General features: G+C 47.8%; 3 protein-coding genes across 3 annotated transcripts; 2 read left to right on the top strand and 1 right to left on the bottom strand.

The window, feature by feature from the left end:
• Positions 1-627: 627 nt before the first annotated feature.
• LOC128151651 (cygnin-like) lies at positions 628-2052 on the top strand. The gene is made up of 2 exons (XM_052809151.1): positions 628-685; positions 1919-2052. The coding sequence occupies exons 1-2, from the start codon at positions 628-630 to the stop codon at positions 2050-2052; spliced, it is 192 nt and encodes a 63-aa protein (XP_052665111.1).
• Positions 2053-10785: 8733 nt separating this feature from the next.
• On the bottom strand, positions 10786-11453 carry LOC128151775 (small basic protein 1-like). Its single transcript, XM_052809423.1, has 2 exons — positions 11396-11453; positions 10786-10916 (listed from the first exon to the last, which is right to left on the bottom strand). The coding sequence occupies exons 1-2, from the start codon at positions 11451-11453 to the stop codon at positions 10786-10788; spliced, it is 189 nt and encodes a 62-aa protein (XP_052665383.1).
• Positions 11454-15136: 3683 nt separating this feature from the next.
• LOC128151652 (cygnin) lies at positions 15137-16455 on the top strand. Its single transcript, XM_052809152.1, has 2 exons — positions 15137-15194; positions 16322-16455. Exons 1-2 carry the CDS (start codon positions 15137-15139, stop codon positions 16453-16455), a joined length of 192 nt encoding a protein of 63 aa, XP_052665112.1.
• Positions 16456-18644: the final 2189 nt, after the last annotated feature.

The following is an 18644-nucleotide window of genomic DNA, read 5'->3' as shown; positions in this document are numbered from 1 at the left end:
ACAACAGAATGGGCTACGTTGAACATGGTGTTTGCTAAATTTATCAGAGGGGGTTTGCAGTCATGGTTCCCAAGAGAGCGATACAGGGACATTGGGATCTTCCCCAGCCAAGGCTGCTCACAGCGGGGCCCCTCTCAGCTTGTCCAGCCCCACACAGTGACAGGTCTAGACAACGGAGGGAGAATTATCAGTGCATCATAGTCACAGCTCAGCCCTATTGCATGCAGTTGCATCCCTGCCAAAGGTTGAGAAAGGCCTGAAGCCCCTTGATATTGATCTTGTTTCCTATCAGGTCCCTCTGCTCCAGCAGATCTGTTCTATCTACTCACCATTCACTCCTGTCACACTCAATGGTTTTCATTTGAATTGGGTATTGATACCAGATCTGGGGAGAGCAGAGTTTTGCCAACACACCCAGGTGCAGGGTGGAGGGGCCAGCGGTTGTGCTGTGCAGTGAACCATGAGAGGTCCCGTGAGCAACAGGACCTCCCCCAGAACCCTCCTCTCTGCTCAGAAACACACTATAAATATGAGGATGCCCAGCCTTGCCACTCAGCAGCGTCCAGCTCAGGCTCTCTCCAACCCTCCTCTCTCCAGCCTTGCTGAGATCCTCACCGAGCCCCAGCCATGAGGTTCCTCCACCTCATCTTCGCTTTCTTCCTACTGGTTTCCTTGGCTGTCCCAGGTAAGAGGGTTATTGCTTTGGAAGGTGGGCTGGGCAACCGTGGGAGAACCAGAGAGATGAGGATCAGAGTGGACCGTGCTTGATAGGCAGCTTGAGCAAATGTGGTCTCTGTTGGCTTTAAAAGCTGTGATTTGGTTGCCCACATAAAGGTGTCTGGTCCTTCAGGTATGCAGATGCATGCTGGTCTCCTGCGAATGCACAGGTGACTTGGTTGCCTCAGGTTGTCTTAAATGGGGCTCTATGCTCATGTGCAGGCAAATGAGTCTTTAAAGAAAAACTCACTTTAAAGTACTGCAAGATGCACAGTTAGGATGTTTTAGACATTTGTGAACACCTTCTAGGTCAAGGTGAGCTGGGCCTTGGTGTAATTATTTTAGCCATGGAGTGCCGAATGAGTGCTGGATGTCTTTTACAGAGACACCAGCCTCCCGGACATTTCCTGCTCAGATGATGCCACCTTTTGTGTCAAACCAGTTCTGAGTATGTCTTCAGGGTCCGGTTCCATCACATTTTTAGTGTGCATTGCTGACAGATATCCCTCCAGTTCTGGTTCTTGCCTCCCTTTTCAATGAACGAAAGGGAGATTTGGGGCTCATAAGGGTTCCCAGTCTAATATCCCTTCACTCTGGACATAATTTCCCAGCTATTTTAGGCCAACAGTCTCCCACCCCGGTGCCTGGTGTTTGGCACTTGAATGTCGTTTAACACATGCAGGTCAGATTTCTGGTTACCACAGGAACTGCCACCTGTGAAACCCCCCATATTTTTTGGAACACAAGCTCAGTTTTTTGAAACTGCTTTGGTGTTGCTTTTGCTGTTTTGCTCTGAGAACGCTTACCCTGTCTCTTAACGAGAGGTGCAAGACTGCACAGATGAACATCTTTATGAACTTTGGTTTTGGGGTGTCTCTCAATGCGGGCAAGGAATCTGCTCTCCCTGGGAGCATCTCTCTCCCAGACCGCACCTGTGTCACCAACTGGCCCTGTAGTCACCGGCTGGGGGGAAAGGGAGTTTCTCAGACTTGTGCTCTTCAAGGTCCCCTCCTGCTTTGGGGCTGGGCTTGGGCAGGAGCGGTGGCCGTGTGGGAGGATGGAGCGGGACCTCCCTACAAGCAGGGTCTCGTCCTTCGGACCACTGCCACGCTTGTCCCTGGAGGTGATGGGAGGGCATGGCGGGGGGGTCCAGAGGCACCTATCCTGACCCAACCCCTCTCCCTCTGTCTCTCCCTTGCAGGCTACGGGCAGATAAGGAAGCACTGCCCCAAGGTGGGGTACTGCTCCAGCAAGTGCACCAAGGCGGACGTGTGGTCCTTCTCCTCCGACTGCAAGTACTACTGCTGCATCCCCCCCGGCTGGAAGGGGAAATAGGAGCTGAAGAGGGAGCACCTGGGGAAGAGGAGGCACCGCGGTGGCTTTGGGAGCAGCTTCTTAACTCTCTGACCCAATTGCTATCCTCCCCTCTCGATAATTAAAAAGAGAAAAAAAGGCGATGTAAGTCTCTCTGTGTAGTGTGGTTACTTGCGTCCCCATGATCCCAAGTTAAAACACATTCTCCAAGCCCAGCCCAAAAGGCCCATTAGCAGCACGTCTTATTGTTCTTTTTGCGCAAAATACTAAACATATGGAGTTTTCCTCTCTGTTTCCCACAGTGAATTCAGTCAATGGTGGGTGAAAAAGGTCTATTTGTAATACCACCCTCCTGGGTGTCCGTTTCCCTACTGAGCCTCATAGCAAAACCCATGGGTCTCATGTGTGGGAGGGAGCCTAGTTCAGTCCTGAGGCTCAAAAAATCGGTATCCAGCTGAGATCCTGGCAAGACTGTTGTTACCATGACTGGGTACCAAGCAGGAATGGATGCGTGCAGTAATTCAGACTCCCTTCAGCATCTTCCAGAGACCTTCTCTAGAAGGATTGTCCTGGTTTCAGCTGGGATAGATTTAATTGTCTTTCCAGTAGCTGGTACAGTGCTGTGTTTTTGAGTTTGGTATGAGAAGAATGTTGATAACACACTGATGTTTTCAGTTGTTGCTAAGTAGTGTTTAGACTAAAGTCGAGGATTTTTCAGCTTCTCATGCCCAGCCATCAAGAAGGCTGGAGGGGCACAAGGAGTTGGGAGAGGACACAGCCAGGACACCTGACCCAAACTGGCCAACGGGGTATTCCATACCGTGTGACATCACGTCCAGTATATAAACTGGGGGGAGTGGGGGTGGGGGGATCACTGCTCAGGGACTAACTGGGTGTTGATCAGCGGGTGGTGAGCAATTGCATTGTGCATCATTTGTATATTCCAATCCTTTTATTATTACTATTGTCATTTTATTAGTGTTTTCATTATCATTAGTTTCTTTTTTTCTGTTCTATTAAACTGTTCTTAACCCATGAGTTTTAGCTTTTTATTTCCAATTATCTCCCCCATCCCACTGGGTGGAGGGGGAAGTGAGTGAGTGGCTGTGCGGTGCTTAGTTGCTGGCTGGGGTTAAACCATGACAAAGATCTTTGGGAGAGCATCATTCCTGCCCTCTTGTTCCCAAAAGCTTCTCTGCTGAGACCACCTACAAGAGCACCTATTGGAGTCATTCACAGGTGCCTGCTGTGAGCATACAGCAGCCCTAGCAGGGTCTGTAAAGGGGCTATTTGCAGCAGCCTTTTCTGCTGTGATGATTATGTCCATCCTCATCTGTCTCAGCCTGTGTAGTCACCATAGGTACCTTCCATATTGAAAACTGGGCCATTGACTTTTAAATTGTGTCCTGTTTCATGCTCCTGTGTCCTAGCTGTGGTTTTGTGAGTGCAGGTCATGATCAGGTCTGCTGAAATCTTGTAGCATCTAAAGGTGTCCTTGGATTGTGGGGAGAAAGAGCCACAGGGTTGGAGAAACCCAAGAATTGTAAGGGTACACAATGAAACAAAACAGGGATTGGTGAAAGTGAAAAATGTAGATAGAGGGACCTAAAAGGGAGCACTGAGAGATCACCCAGTAATGACCAGCAGTTGCTGAAGGCGTTCAAGGAGCTACCTGCAAGCGTGATAAACCCACACTGGCCCATGGCAAGCTTCCACCTCCTCCTCTTCCAGTAAATACATAGCCAGCTTGAATAAAGCCTATTCCATTTCCAGTGACCTCTGTGGACCTTGGGTGGGGAATGAATAAATGGAAAGGTGAGGAGAAACACATAACTAAAACCTCTGCATCAGATTAGAAAAGGGGCCGCAAACTGCCTGTTTTGTTTCCCACTCGGTCGTTCCTAGAAAAGGAAGAATTTTGGGAACCTAACACATCTCTGACAGCATCATCTGTGACCTCCCAGTGAACTTTGGTGTTGTCAAAATACCTTCTCACCAACTCTGGAGAAACTGTAGTTCTCTGTGTTGTAAAATTAGGGCACTGTTAATAATCTCTTTTAGGATGTTCTCTATGCCACTGATCCAGGACTTGGTTTGGTGTACGTGAGCCCAAGTATTTTACAAGTCTTGAATCACCCATGTCTCTTGGTACCCTGAAGTCATCGTGGAAATGGTCGCTATTTCAGCAGAGGATCCTTCCTCAGTCATCATCTGTATTTCCCTACTAATACATTTTCTTTCACCAGTGAATTTAGTAAGAAAAGCAAAAAAAATAAGGGGCCTTAAGACTTGAGGTTCACAGGGGTCCAAACAAATCTGGAGAAGAAACCATATTTTTCAATGGCAAAGCAGAGATACCGTCATATTTGTAGACTGCTGTAGAGCATGTGCAGGAGTGGAATAATGAAGTGATCATTAAATGCTGTTGGTTTTCATCTAAAACCACATCACTAATGCAGTCGTTTATTCACCCTTCTCACGTGAAGCTTTCATGGTGTTCCACCTCTCGAAAGGACAGGTATTTGGGAAAAAACTCTTTGTCTTTTGTATCTGGCAGCTAGAGTAACTTGAGAAATTAGGGTAAGTACCGGTTAAAACAGCACCAAAAATTGCAGCTCCAAAAGAAAGGATGTTTTTCCGAGCCCTGCTTCTGGAAGCTGCAGGGTATAATAGATTGGATCCTGGTTGTAAGATTTTTTTTCCCACTGCTTTCCTCTATATCTTATTTTCAGTGAAATATAATGACTTCTGCAGAAACAAGCTGCATACAGCAGCAAAAACCACTTTCCACACAAATCTGGAGTTGCCATATTGTCTGGTGCTATACATTTTAAAGATCTGTCTTTTCTTGTAGTGACAGTCAGTGCATCTGCCCTGGAAGAAAGAGGAATGCCAGGCATAATGAAAATGTCTGGTCCAACAATTCGTGTTAATATGCCCATCTGCTTCTCTGTCACTCGTACCTACGTATAATCACAGACAGTGATCAGGGCAGAGTCTGCACTGGCTTTTTTGCATCGGGACGTGGACCTTTCTGGTTGAGTGCAGTTTGTATAAATAGCAAAGCGATGATCCGTCAGGGCTTCTTCTAGTTGATGCTTCCCCGATAAGAGGGAGGCTGAAAGCTCACCAGATCTCAGATTTCACTCCCTGAATGGCACATACGAGTCTCCGTGCCTCTAACTCTTCCCTCTTCTTGTACGGGGATATTAGCTGTCATTAAAAAGAGGTAAACGCTTTCGCCCTGAAACAGGACAATCAAAAAAGAGCAAATAAAGGGTCCCAAAATGTCTGGCTGAAATTCCCAAGATTTATTAAGCAATACAGTGTAATGATGCTGTTCCCTGTTCTCTCTTCCTCTCCTAATTATTTGCATTCCCGGTCTCTACTGGGCAATGAAATAACCAACATAGAGCCATTCATTTGACATATAAAATGACTTTGATTTTTCCTATGTGCATCACTCTACATCAATCTGCACTGAATTTCATCAGCCAGTTTATGAGCCAGCCACTCAAAACAGCGAGATCCTTCCGCAGCCGTCACCTTCGTTACCCTGAACAATACAGCACCAGTAGAAAATTTTGCCACCTTTCCAGATCTTTTATGATCAAATTTACCACTGTAGCCCCAACAGTGACTTCTCACAGCGCTCCCCATGACCTCTTTCTCCTGCAACTTGGCCCCATAGTGCTGGTCCCTGCCTCCTGCATCCCCATCTCTCGAGTCCTCAAGTCCATTGCCTCCTTCTGGGAGCTCTAGCAGGCTTTTAGGACAGGATTTTCCTCTGTTTTTTTCCCATGTTATTATATTTATAACTGGTACAATCCTGGCTTGCAATTCTATAGGACCTTTTAAGTTGGTTTGGGGGTTTTTTAGTAACATTAGCATCTCCCCATCTTTGCACAGTAAATCTTTGTTAAGCAATAGAGCACACACTGCAGTCAGGAGGGCAGCTATTTCATCTTTGAATTCCTTTAGGAGTTTGGGGGGGAAAAGATCTGGGTACTGGTGATTTCTTGCTGCTTATTTCCTCTCTTTCACCTCCTTTACATTTAAGACAAGTCCTTTGATGAGTCCCCACAAAGGAGAGTTCAGCATGAAGACCTCCCTTCTTTCTTGCAAGGTGAACACAGCTGCAAATATTTCATTTGGTTTCCATGGAGTGGCCTTAGCTTTTATTAGCTTTACTGCTCTGACCATCTCCTGCCCTACACGCTCTTCATCAGGCTTCCTGTTCGTGATGTGTTCAGAAAAAAAGAGACTTATTTTAAGAGGTTTCTTAAAGTTGCAAGTTCTTCCTGCAATTCTCTGCTGAGTTGCCTTACTGTGTTTTACACTTTGTCAGGCACGGTTTATTATCTTTTCTATTTTCTGTGTTTGGACACAATTGCAGTTGCTTCTTTCTAACAGCCTCCCTCATCCCACTGTTCTGCTATGACCTTTTCCTTCTGCTCTTTCTCAGGGCTTTTTTTAATAGGTGTCATACATTTTCTCTGAGTCTGCAATATAGTGGCCTTAAATAGCTCCCACAGTGCTTGCAAAGAATCTATTTGCAAGGATTTAACTCTTTTAGCTGTCCCTTTTGTCTTCTTTTTAACAATTTCCCCAATTTTATGTAGCTTCCTTATTGAAATTAAGCACAGAAGAAGTGGCCTTTTCATCCCTTGCTGCTCCAGCAAAGATGTGGACTGTAAGTACCGTATGATCTGTGCCACAGAGGAGCTCTCCCAGGCTAAAACTTTGGACCAAGTCCCGTGTGTTAGTCAGAACTGAGTGCTGTCTCTCAGTTATTTAGCATACCAAAGGCAGTGCTGAGAAGTCACTTGTTATGTCTTTGTCTCCTGCTGCTAGGTCAGTGAGCCTATAGCTGGTATTTTCTCCCTGTAAACATATGAAAACCCTGTAGTCCAGTAATTTATCAGCACTGGCTTCATAAGGTATAAATATTCAACTACTTCTCCTATAAAAGGTGCTTTCCGGGACATAAATCTGCTTCTTGGCATAGCTAGAATTTATAATAGGAACAGACTGAAATTAGAGAGAGACCATATTTTTAGCAGTAATGGTGACTGACCACGCTAGGGAAGAAATGTTTTCTCTTTTTCTTGGACACCTGTCCACACCTGGATACCTTTGTCCAAGAAATTCACTTCTGGGCAACTAATCCCTTCCAAGACAAGGTCTGGGCACAGTTTCTGAGATCTTCTGTACCAGAGCTCTACTCTGGGAAGACAGGACTGTGTCATCCAACCCTATCTTACACCATCATACGCAAAGCACCATCCAACATGCAACAAGTAGCACACTTTCAGTGCAATGCTGTAAAATGTGTGATGTTGGAGGTTACTGTTTTAGACTCTGTGCTTTTGTTCATTCATCTTCCGAAAGCCCAAAACTGCCACAAGCACCTTCCATGTATGCAATATAATCTGATTGCATGTCTTTTTTGGATGCTCAGCTTCATGATGCCAAGAGGAAGGTTTAGCCCTGGAAAGCACTTCTTGTTGGTGTAATAGCTCAATATTTCTCTCTCATAATGCCAGTCTGTTATCACTGATTTCTGAGACACCAGAACACAATCCCTGCCATTTTTACATTTTTTCTTTTGTACATGTCATCACCAGTACATCTCTCCTCCCTGCTTTCAGTGTGTGTATAAATAAGACTGGTTGAAGTGCTCTCTGCAAGCTTACGTTTCCTACGTGGTCCTGGAATAACAGCCTTTGTGATCAAAAAGTCTCCTACCATTATTGACCATCCTTACAAGAGACCAAATTTTTGTTCATGTCAGCTCCTGTTTTGCTTCCAAAGGCAGCCATTGAAAATCTCTTGGATGCCATTCACAGAGGGGCCTTTTGCTTTCCTTTGGTGGAGACAGCTTGGACAAACAGCACGTCCATGCAACAGAGACAACACATTTGCAGCCAAAACATTTGCTGTAAGCAGTCGGTGTCCCTCGCTGCCTGCTCCTCACTCGCTTCTTCTGAAGATGAATGCATAGCCTCTGCAGGATGCTCTACCATTGCAAGAAGAGATGAGTGGCCCAGAGAGGTTTTGGACATATATTTCCTGGCTGTCAGGACAGGGCAAACACAGCTTCTTTTTCCTTCAAGTGCCTTTCACAGTGGAAATGTTAGATGGTTGCACTGCTGTTCTGAAAGAGGTGAAAAAGCAAAAAACGTATTTAACGTTAGCACAAAGTGCACGTGTATGAAATGTTAACTGGTTTGTGTAGCAGAGCTGCATCCCACCTGCCTTCCCTGTTTCTGCCGGCAGTGGAGATAAAAGCCAGTTGCAGTGGATGAACCCCCAAATTGCGACATGTGTAACCCATGTAGCTGGGAAATGCAGTGTTAGCATTCAGGGTGCCTGGGCAGAAGAGGCCAGGCAATTTCCCTCTGCCTTTTTTTTTTTAGAAAAATCCACATGCCATGTCTTTGAGAGCTTCTCTGCTGCAGGGAGCACTGGGTTGCTCTGGGGGATCCCAGGTCCAACCTTCTGCTGATAGAAGAAGTGGGATCTGAAGGTGAAGGAAGCCTGTCTCCCTCACTCTTTGCATTACACCCGTGTCAAATTCCACGCTGAAACCCCGCAAAGAGGACTCATGCCTTCCCTCCTGTTGTTTAGTGCAGTTGGAGGGTCCCTCTGCTCCCCAAGAGGCTGCAACAAGGTGCCCTAGGAGGTCACACAGCTGCACATGGTAGGGTCAGTAACAGGGGGGAACAGTCATTCTCCTAACAACAAAAATTTGAAATAAACTACTGGTGTCAGAAACTTTCTTTAGCTGCAGAAACATTTTGAAGGCTGGAGATGCAGCAGAGCGAGAGACACCACTTCAAAACCCCGTTTTGCAGTTCATTCACTTTCACATGGCTTTTCTTTTCACTCTCCTCACACAATTCTTATTTTTTTCTGGGGGAAAAATGGGAAAGAAACAGCAAAGGGGTTTTTTTGTTGTTGTTCAGTGTTTCCTTTTGCAATTTTTATTATTTTATCAAACTTTCAACCTTGTATGTCTGTGAAGTCTTTCCGCCAACATGTCATGGTTTTAGGTAAATTTTCCTTCTTTCATATCCTGTTGTCTGGGGTCAGGTGAAGCTTGACAGATTACTGCTTTGAAGATGACAGTCTGTGGCTCTTGGTGAGCCATGCTGTATCATATCACCAAGCGTGACATTTACCTGCTGCCTATCCTTGCCTGCTCTCAGCCCCCATGGACTAGATGTTAAGCCCCTCACACTCAGTATCTCCCAGTACGCACCTAGTTTGGAAAGAGGCTCATTCCTCTTAGCAAGAAAAATATAAGAAATCCCACTGTTGCCACAACTTAGTCAGGATTCCTGTATCCTTGGTTAGTCTTTAAACTGATAAAGTTTTTAAAGTTATCAGATTTCACATTTATCCTATGTCCTAAGGATAAAATAAAGGAGCATAAGGCTGCTCACTAGGTTATTTCTGTTTGCCCCCCAAATTGCTTAGTACGCAGTCATTTAGACCACAGTGGTCGGTAGCAAGTCCCTTGGAGCATCTTACATTGCATGTACAGACACAAAGGGTGGCTTCAGCTCTCGGGTTGGCAGCAGAGACATGCCTGCAGGCACCGTGTGTTCAGAGTTCCCTGGCAATCAGAGGAGTTTGGAACAAATACAGAAATTAGCCTTAGGAAGAAATTACTTTTCCCCCCAGGTCTGTGTACTGGCTGTAGTGCCAACATCTCTGCTGACCATAGAGAAGGCTGCAGAAGAGAGGAGACACAGACCTTCCCCCTGTAGAAATTAAGCAATCTTTCTGCAAGGAGAGGTCTGTGTCTCTTCTCTTCTCCTGCAGTATCCTTCAGTCCAACAAATACCAGCGCAGTAGCCTTTTTCTGGGTTTCAAAGGCCCCATGGCTGGAAACTTATTTTGACAGAAACACCTCACCCTCCAATATTGCTCCTGAGGCTTGTCTGGCTGCCCGTCTGAGCCACGCAACACCAGATCGCTCCACGTCCCCCTGCAGAAAGCCTGGAGTGAATAGTTTATCACGCAGTGGAGAGGGTAGGGAAGCGGACGCTGAAGAAATCCGCCTTGTCTGTTCTTCCATTATTGGTGTCCCCCAAAGGAGTAATCTGGTCACAGGCTATGTTGAGAAGTCACTTGCTTTGTACAAGGGTGTCCAGGACAGCCATGGGACCACGAAACCTGAGTGGCTGCATTGGGATGAGGGTGCTTTATAGGCACCCCAGGAGTGGGATTCAAGGGGTGCAAGGAGAAAGCGGTGGCTGTTTGCCTCCCGTCTCTACCCCCACAATGGGACTGAGGTCCCCAGTGCAGAGGCTGAATGGGACTGATGGAGCATTGGGGGCTGTTGTGTCCACTAGAACTAAACTGGGATTCAAGTTGTGGAGGAGGGAGACACAATATTAGGCAATCAATCCTCTCCCAGCCTTTGCCACCACCCTGCTTTGAAGCAACGGGAAAATCCCAAAGCCTTTTCTCTTCCAGTGTGTCATTTTTGTGTCACAGGTCTGGGGCTGTCAGAAGTGTCTGGGGCTCTCAGAGGTGTGTCGTGGTCACGGTCCAGGGAGGTCTGGGTGCAGAACCTCTCCTGGAGCTCCCCTCCCAGGAGGTGAATGAATCACACAGCACACAGAAATCATATCTGCCCATCTTTACTTCAAAGCAGTGAACACCGTCTCGGTTACACCGTGAATACATAGCCGGGAGCCCCACCGTGAGTGCTGCTCTTCCTCTGTTCTTGGACTCTCCTAATCATTTTCCCTTTTTGGGTGGGGGGATGCAGCAGTACATCTTCGCACAGGACTGGCTGAAAGTCCACTCGTCCCTTTTGGCACACACATAGGAACAGTACCCATCACAAGTGCCTTTAGACTGCCCGTACCCTGTGGTGGGAGGGAGAGAGAGATGGGTTATAAGAGAAAATGTCAGACACTGTAGGAGGGCAGAGCCCCAAAAGTTATCTCCTTGCTGGCTCCGGCGTGGTACTGATGCTCAGGGTACTGTTGGGTTTAGACCCACATAGAATGGGACCCATGCATTCTGTCCCCATTGAGCTGGGGGACCACTGGACTCTTTAAAAGTCATGCCTCTACACATGTCAGTGCTGGAACCTGCTGGCAAGATCCCTTTGCATGAGTATGAGAGACAGGCACTTGCAGTGTGGCATTCATCTCATCCCAAATTGGTTGGGTAAATCATCAGCCAGAGCCATCTGCAGGTAGCTGATCTCCACTCCCAAACCGGCGTGAGATGAACCACCTCCCTCTGACCCAAGGCACAAAGGCTGGAGAGGGGACAGGCACCCATACCCCAGTGTCCGGGGTCAGCCCCACTTTCTCCACCCCATGCATTGCCATCTTACCTGGGGTGGCCAAGGAGAAAAGCAGGAGCACAGCAAAGACTGCGCAGAGCACCCTCATGCTTGGAGGCCAGCGGAGATCTCGGTGCAGTGGGAGCAAAGTAGGTCTGAGATGGCTACGGTGGGTGACCTTGGAGGCCCTGGGTTTTATAGAGGGACTCCTGCCACGAGCGGCGCGGCAGGAGGAGAAACTTGAGCAAACCCATCTCCCAAGAGGCGTTGTTTGCTTGCCGGCGTGTGCAATGTCACCCCGACCCGCTGGTCCCACTCACAAAGGCAGCTGGCAGCCAGGTCCATGCTCCAGTGGGCTTCTCCTCGCCGGTCGCCGGCCACGTTCCCCAACCCGGACATGCCGAGGCAATTCCCCCTCCTCCAGATCCGGCTGCCAGGACTCTGCCGCCAGCACGCGCGGAGCCGCCGGGCACAGCTCTGCTCGACCCGGTGCCAGCCGGGGCTGCCGACAGCAGAGCTGCTCCCCAGGGGTGCGTGAATGAAGTCTGGGCACCTTTCTGATAAGCTCTCGGCACTGTCTGCAAGGCACGGGTACGATGGACGATCCCGGGGCATCGGATCCATCACGGAGAATAGTTTTCAGGGTGCATCCATCCCCGACCAGTGCATTGGCAGTGAGGTTCCTCAAGGGTCTTCCCCAAATGTGGTGCTCTGGAACATCTTCATAGAATCACAGAATCACAGAATGGTTTGGGTTGGAAAGGACTTTTAAAGTTCATCTAGTCCAACCCCCCTGCCATGAGCAGGGACATCTTCAACCAGATCAGGTTGCTCAGAGCCCCGTCCAACCTGAGCTTGGATGGTTCCAGGGATGGGGCAGCGACCACCTCTCTGGGCAACCTGGGCCAGTGTCTCACCACCCTCAGCGTAAAAAATTTCTTCCTTATATCTAGTCTGATTCTACCTTCTTTTAGTTTAAAACAACTACCCCTTGTCCTATCACAACAGGCCCTACTAAAAAGTCTGTCCCCATCTTTCTTCTAAGCCCCCTTTAGGTACTGGCAGGCTGCTATAAGGTCTCCCTGGAGCCTTCTCTTCTCCAGGCTGAACAATCCCAACTCTCCTAACCTGTCTTCATAGGAGAGGTGCTCCAGCCCTCTGATGTCAAGTAAGAAATTGAAAGGGACTACAAAGCATTAGAGGACAGGATTAGCATTCCAGTGGATCTTCTCATGCTAAAGAGGTAATGGAAAAAATATAATTAAGTAACAGGGAAAGCTACCTTGTCTATACAGACAAGAATATTTAGCTGGAGAATACAGATCAAGGAGTTTCTGGCTGTATGGCAGTTCTGCAGGGAAAATTCAGGTTGTGATGGCTTATAGGAAGGCATAAATGAGCAATGTCATGGTGTTGGGAAACCAGCGCTAATTGTCCTACAAGTATAAACAAAAGCCGAGTTTGTAAAACACAGGACGTACCCACAGCACTGTGCCCCCCTTAAAAGTGCCTCCATCCAGTTTTGTACACCGTGCTTCAAGAAAGCAAAGAAAGGGCTGAAGGGAGCTCAGAAAATGACAGGAGGTCAAGATGTGACCAGTAAGAAAAGACTGAAGGAAGTGGAATAATGATGATCAGGAAAGAGAAGACATGGAAAACATGAAAGTCCTTAAATCCACAAAAGGCAATAGTTTGGAAAGGGATGGTCTGTTCTTGGTGGCCAGGATGAGAAGTCAGTGACTCCAGCTGCAGCAAGAGGTCCTCACTTCAGTCACGGGAGAACCTTTGTAATGACAGGGCTGTACAGCAGCAGAAAGGATTGAATAAGGGGAGGGTGGCAACACCATCGCTGAAGGTCTTCAAGAAAAAATGGACAAACTCCTGAGAATGACAGTTAGAAACAGTGGTGATGAAGCAGGCAAGGTGTACAGTCCCCTCACCCTTACTTTTAGTTGGTTTCTGTACTCAAATAAGGTCACAGAGAGGAACGTAAGACCGAGCCAAGTCAGAGTGCAGAGTCTGGTTCGGGCAGAAGCGAGTGGCTGGGAAGGAGTCCAAGAACATGTGTTTACACTCAGTAAAATTCCCCACCCTCCAGTTACATGAAGTTTGGTGACTTCCTCAAGAAGGTTTTTTATCTGATTTTTTTAATTTGTACCTGCTTCATGAATTTATAAACTGCTTTTTCAATACATGTGTCTTTTCAATACATTTTGACTTCTTGAACAAGTTCCATGTTTCAGCTATGCTCAGTGTGAAAGAGGATTTTTTTTGGTTACTTTTTTGATAAATGCCTGATTTACTATTGCATCTCACCTATTTCTTGGGTTATAAAAAGTCAACAACCATAGTTGTCTCTTCCTTAGGCCACTCAAATTTGTACAGCCTTGTGATATACCTCCAGTGTGTTTCTTCCCTGAGCTGATGAGTGCCAGTATATTTAATTTTATGAAATCCAATCCCTGGCTCTGCCACCTTCCTTTTCACCTCTTCCTGCCCTACTGTAGGCCATCAGGGATGGGGAGATAAGCAGTGCACACAATGCAGTGCACACAATACACTGCAATACCCCACAGATTGATGCAGTGATACAACGCTTTCTTTTGTCTTAGTAACTTTCTTAAGATTTCTTAATATAAAATTTTCCATTTTTTGGTACTTATCTGCTTTTTTCAGAGCACTTGCTTCAAGGATCCCAAACCTTCTTCCTAACTCACTTTAGGTAATTCAGACCCATCATTTGTACAGAGATTATATATTTTTCCAAATTTACAACCTTAAACTAACCGACACTGATTCAGCATTTGACATTTTGCTGCCCTCTTACTCAGTGTTGTAAGAACTGTCTGCTGCCCTTTGCGGATTTAGGTTTGATGGTATTCAGTAATTTTGCAGCAGCAGCAGCTTCTGTCCCTTCACAAGTTGTCTCTTTTTTTCTGGCTGTTTATAAAGCTATTAACGGCCAGTGACCTGGGGTTGGAAAAGCTCCTTTGCAGAGCTCTGGTCACGTTTGAAACCCCAGCTCTGTCTGGAGGGTTTGTGAGGAAGAGGTGATGATCAAAGTGTCTGCTCATCCAGGCTCCTGGGAGCTCTCAGCCCCAGTGCTCCTGCCCATCCATCAGAAGGGGTGAGAGGTGACAACAAAAGAGACTGCATTGAACACGATGTTTGCTAAATTTATCAGAAAGATTTTGCGGACACGGTTCCCTTCACAAGTGGAGATGGGAACATGGGTCCTTTCCAAGCCAACAGCCCCACACGGTGACCGGTCCGGACAATGGAAGGAGAGTTATCGGTGCATCGTGGCCACAACTCAGCCCTATTGCACGCAGTTGCATCTCTGCCAGAGGTTGGGAAAGGCCTGAAACCTTGTGATACTGATCTTGTTCTCCCCTCATCATTATACCTGCAGATCTCTATCGGGTCCCTCTGACCCATCAGCCTGGTCCTAACAACTCTGCTATTGACAGCCCCTATTCATTTGTGCTCTCATCAAGGCCAATCTGCTGAAATCGTATCTGATACTGGGTAGCCAGCTCTGGGGGAAGGAGGTGGCTGCCAGCACACTTGGGTGCACGTGGGAAATTCTGGTGCTCGTGCCACGACTGCACATCCAGCTACAAATAGCATGACTTGGGTGAATTCCCGTGTCTCCCCAGCATCCTCCCGTCTGCGGGGAAACACTCTATAAAAACTGGCAGCCGCAGCCTCCCTGTATACCACCTCCTCCCTTCGAGCTCACTCCGAGACTTCTCTCTCCAGCCTTCCTGAGATCCCAGCTCAACTCCAGCCATGAGGTTCCTCTACCTCGTCTTTGCTGTCTTCCTACTGGTCTCCCTGGCCACTCCAGGTAAGATGGAAAATCGGGTGAGATGGGCTGATACTAGCTGGAATTCCTTTAAAATAACTTCAGCTCTGGTCAATATAGTTATTACCGTCTGAGGTGACTACTATAACCTGGCCAGGTACTTTAATGACTTCTTTCAAGGGACCATGAAATAAGGACTACCTCAGAGAGATTTGTGCAGGAATAACTGAGCTTAAAACTTCAGTATCCAGTTCGGGAGAGAGCCCAGGCCAGACAATTGCCAAACAAGAGTCTGGATGTGGCCGCTTCTCTTGGGGGCTCAGAGAGTTTCATAGTATCAGAGCGGACTTTTCTGTGCCACCCAATTTCTGTGTCAAGGAACAGTCTTGGGCACATTTGATTTGCTGATGTGATATAGCTATTGCTGCTAATGCCTGTTTCTGAGACTCCAGAGCTTTCTGGTCCCTTTACAGGAGTTGAAAGGGGATTCTGGGCTGAGATCTCCCAGAGAGGCATTAGAGACTCCCTTCAGATATCAGTTCTCATCCACCTGGGCCAAGTCTTTCAGTTGGCCCACATTTAACCACCACGGTGAATATTTGGTGCAAGGCTGCTGTGGGGACAATTTCAAGACCTTTGCAGCATCCTTTCAGCCTTTTCTGAGTAAGAGGGCAATTTTTAGAAGCATGATATAAGTACAGGGACCTGAGTGGACAGCTAAGTTTTTAAATAAGCTTCATGTGGCTTTTGCTGTTTTGCTCTGAGAACACTTACCCTGTCTCTTAACGAGAGGTGCAAGACTGCACAGATGAACATCTTTATGAACTTTGGTTTTGGGGTGTCTCTCAATGCGGGCAAGGAATCTGCTCTCCCTGGGAGCATCTCTCTCCCAGACCGCACCTGTGTCATCAACTGGCCCTGTAGTCACCGGCTGGGGGGAAAGGGAGTTTCTCAGACTTGTGCTCTTCAAGGTCCCCTCCTGCTTTGGGGCTGGGCTTGGGCAGGAGCGGTGGACGTGTGGGAGGATGGAGCGGGACCTCCCTACAAGCAGGGTCTCGTCCTTTGGACCACTGCCACGCTTGTCCCTGGAGGTGATGGGAGGGCATGGCGGGGGGGTCCAGAGGCACCTATCCTGACCCAACCCCTCTCCCTCTGTCTCTCCCTTGCAGGCTACGGGCAGATAAGGAAGCACTGCCCCAAGGTGGGGTACTGCTCCAGCAAGTGCACCAAGGCGGACGTGTGGTCCTTCTCCTCCGACTGCAAGTACTACTGCTGCATCCCCCCCGGCTGGAAGGGGAAATAGGAGCTGAAGAGGGAGCACCTGGGGAAGAGGAGGCACCGCGGTGGCTTTGGGAGCAGCTTCTTAACTCTCTGACCCAATTGCCATCCCCCCCCTCGATAATTAAAAAGAGAAAAAAAGGCGATGTAAGTCTCTCTGTGTAGTGTGGTTACTTGCGTCCCCATGACCCCAAGTTAAAACACATTCTCCAAGCCCAGCCCAAAAGGCCCATTAGCACCAAAAGCACCTGATCTTCCAGTGACAACAAGCTGCAGAGCTACCAGTGGTCTTATGGGGTAGAGATTTTGGAAGAAAACATATAATTTGTCCTCTTGCCTCCTCTATGGCCCTGAACACAACCCTCTGGAGACAAGAGAGCATTTTTCAATTCCTTACTGCTTTTTCAGGATACAGGTTATCTGCAGATGTCTTAAAAAATGTGGGTAGCTCAGCAATGTCTCCTCTAAGCATAGGACAGCCCTCTTTCCATGAAAATTTCAGCAAATCCACAGAGGTGGGCAACAGAGAAGCAAATAAGCCCTCACAGACCTCTTGCAATGAATTTTATGTTCTCTTTGTGCCAAAGTCCCAAGACTGCTCAGTCAGTGCTTCTCTCTTGTTTGCAGATCAATACCATACTTAGGGTTCGGTTTCTGCTCTCCCTAGCTTGAACTGGGTGTACTGGAGCATAAAAAAGTATGGAGAAGAGCCATGAAGGTGATCAAAGGTGTGTGAAACCTCTGTAGCAGGAGCAGTCATGCACCTCTGCACAGACAAACTGTTTGGACTCTCACCACTGGATTGGCAGTCTCCGACTTTTACACCTGTCTAGGAGAGACAACACGGGTTTTAGGCTTCTCAGTAAGAAATCTAACTTTTTCTACAACATAGCTTTAGGTGTGAAGGTATGGCTATAGTATAAGTATGTGGATGTAATCAAGGAATAAAAGTCTGTAGGGGGTTGACCCTGGCTGGATGCCAGATGCCCATCAAGTTGCTCTATCACTCCCCATCCTCAGGTGCGCAGGGGAACAAAAGATGGTGAAAGGCTCATGGGTCGAGATAAGGACAGGGAGATCACTCAGCAGTTACCATCACAGGTAAAACAAACTCGAATTGGGGAAATTAATTTAATTTAGTGCATATCAAAGTCAGGGTAGGATAATGAAAAAGGAAAACAAATCTTAAAATACCTCCCACCTCCTTCTTCCAAGGCTCAACTCCACTCCCGAATTCTCTCCTTCCTCCCTGCCAGCAGCGCAGGGGGATGGGGAATGGGGGTTTGGGGTCAGTTCATCCCACGTTGTCTCTGCCAATCCTTCCTCCTCAGGGGGAGGACTCCTCACTCTTCCCCTGCTCCGGCGTGGGGTCCTCCCCGGGCTGCAGGTGGAGATCTGCTCCCCCGTGGACCTCCCTGGGCTGCAGGGGGACAGCCTGCCTCACCGTGGTCTTCCCCACGGGCTGCAGGGGAATCTCTGCTCCGGCGCCTGGAGCATCTCCTCCCCTCCTTCTGCACTGACCTGGGGGGCTGCAGGGCTGATGCTCTCCCGTAGCCTTACTCCACTCTCCAGCTGCAGTTTCTGTGCCACAGCAACTCTTTTTCCCTTCTTAAATACGTTCTCCCACCATCACTGATGGACTCAGCCTTGGCTAGCTGTGGGTCTGTCTTGGAGCCGGCTGGCATTGACTCTATCGGACACGGGGGAAGCTTCTGGCAGCTTCTCACAGAAGCCACCCGCGTAGCCCCTCCGCTGCCAAAACCTTGCCAAGCAAACCCAGTACAGAGTCCAACAGTGAAACAGCTTCTGGAAGGAAAATCTATTACAACCAGCCCTGCTCTCACTTGTCTAAGGAGAAGTCTATATGACATTACCCGACAGCAGTGGCTGTTTGGGGGTTCATTGGATGGTATTTTTCCAGGAGGAATTTGTTCTGAGTTAATGGCAGGCATCACTGAACTATTTAATGGATACAGTGGTTGTTGTTATTAGTAGAAGAATCAAGGACCAGAAGAGCTGTAGTGATCATTTCCCTTTGAGAGAGAGGCCAGCTAGAGGGATACACTGGGAAAATTTGGGACAGAGTAATCCTTCTTCTGCCTTACCTTCTCCTCTGCTTCTCTTCTGCTTTCTTTGCAATGCAATGGACATACTCAGTGCGGAAAGGAGAACAACTGCAAGTGGACCAGAGGGACTGGGATCTGCTCAGCATCT

This window comes from Harpia harpyja, chromosome 15 (assembly GCF_026419915.1).
Source record: "Harpia harpyja isolate bHarHar1 chromosome 15, bHarHar1 primary haplotype, whole genome shotgun sequence".
Taxonomy (NCBI): domain Eukaryota; kingdom Metazoa; phylum Chordata; class Aves; order Accipitriformes; family Accipitridae; genus Harpia; species Harpia harpyja.
This window is presented reverse-complemented; position numbering and strand designations above follow the sequence as displayed.

What these genes read in the sequence shown, in the direction of transcription:
- LOC128151775 (XM_052809423.1), bottom strand. Translation starts at nt 11,453, where the DNA reads ATGAGGGTGCTCTGCGCAGTCTTTGCTGTGCTCCTGCTTTTCTCCTTG. An exon ending in TTTCTCCTTGGCCACCCCAG is followed by an intron (nt 10,917 to 11,395) that starts GTAAGATGGCAA and finishes CTCCCACCACAG; the next exon opens with GGTACGGGCAGTCTAAAGGC.
- LOC128151651 (XM_052809151.1), top strand. Translation starts at nt 628, where the DNA reads ATGAGGTTCCTCCACCTCATCTTCGCTTTCTTCCTACTGGTTTCCTTG. An exon ending in GGTTTCCTTGGCTGTCCCAG is followed by an intron (nt 686 to 1,918) that starts GTAAGAGGGTTA and finishes TCTCCCTTGCAG; the next exon opens with GCTACGGGCAGATAAGGAAG.
- LOC128151652 (XM_052809152.1), top strand. Translation starts at nt 15,137, where the DNA reads ATGAGGTTCCTCTACCTCGTCTTTGCTGTCTTCCTACTGGTCTCCCTG. An exon ending in GGTCTCCCTGGCCACTCCAG is followed by an intron (nt 15,195 to 16,321) that starts GTAAGATGGAAA and finishes TCTCCCTTGCAG; the next exon opens with GCTACGGGCAGATAAGGAAG.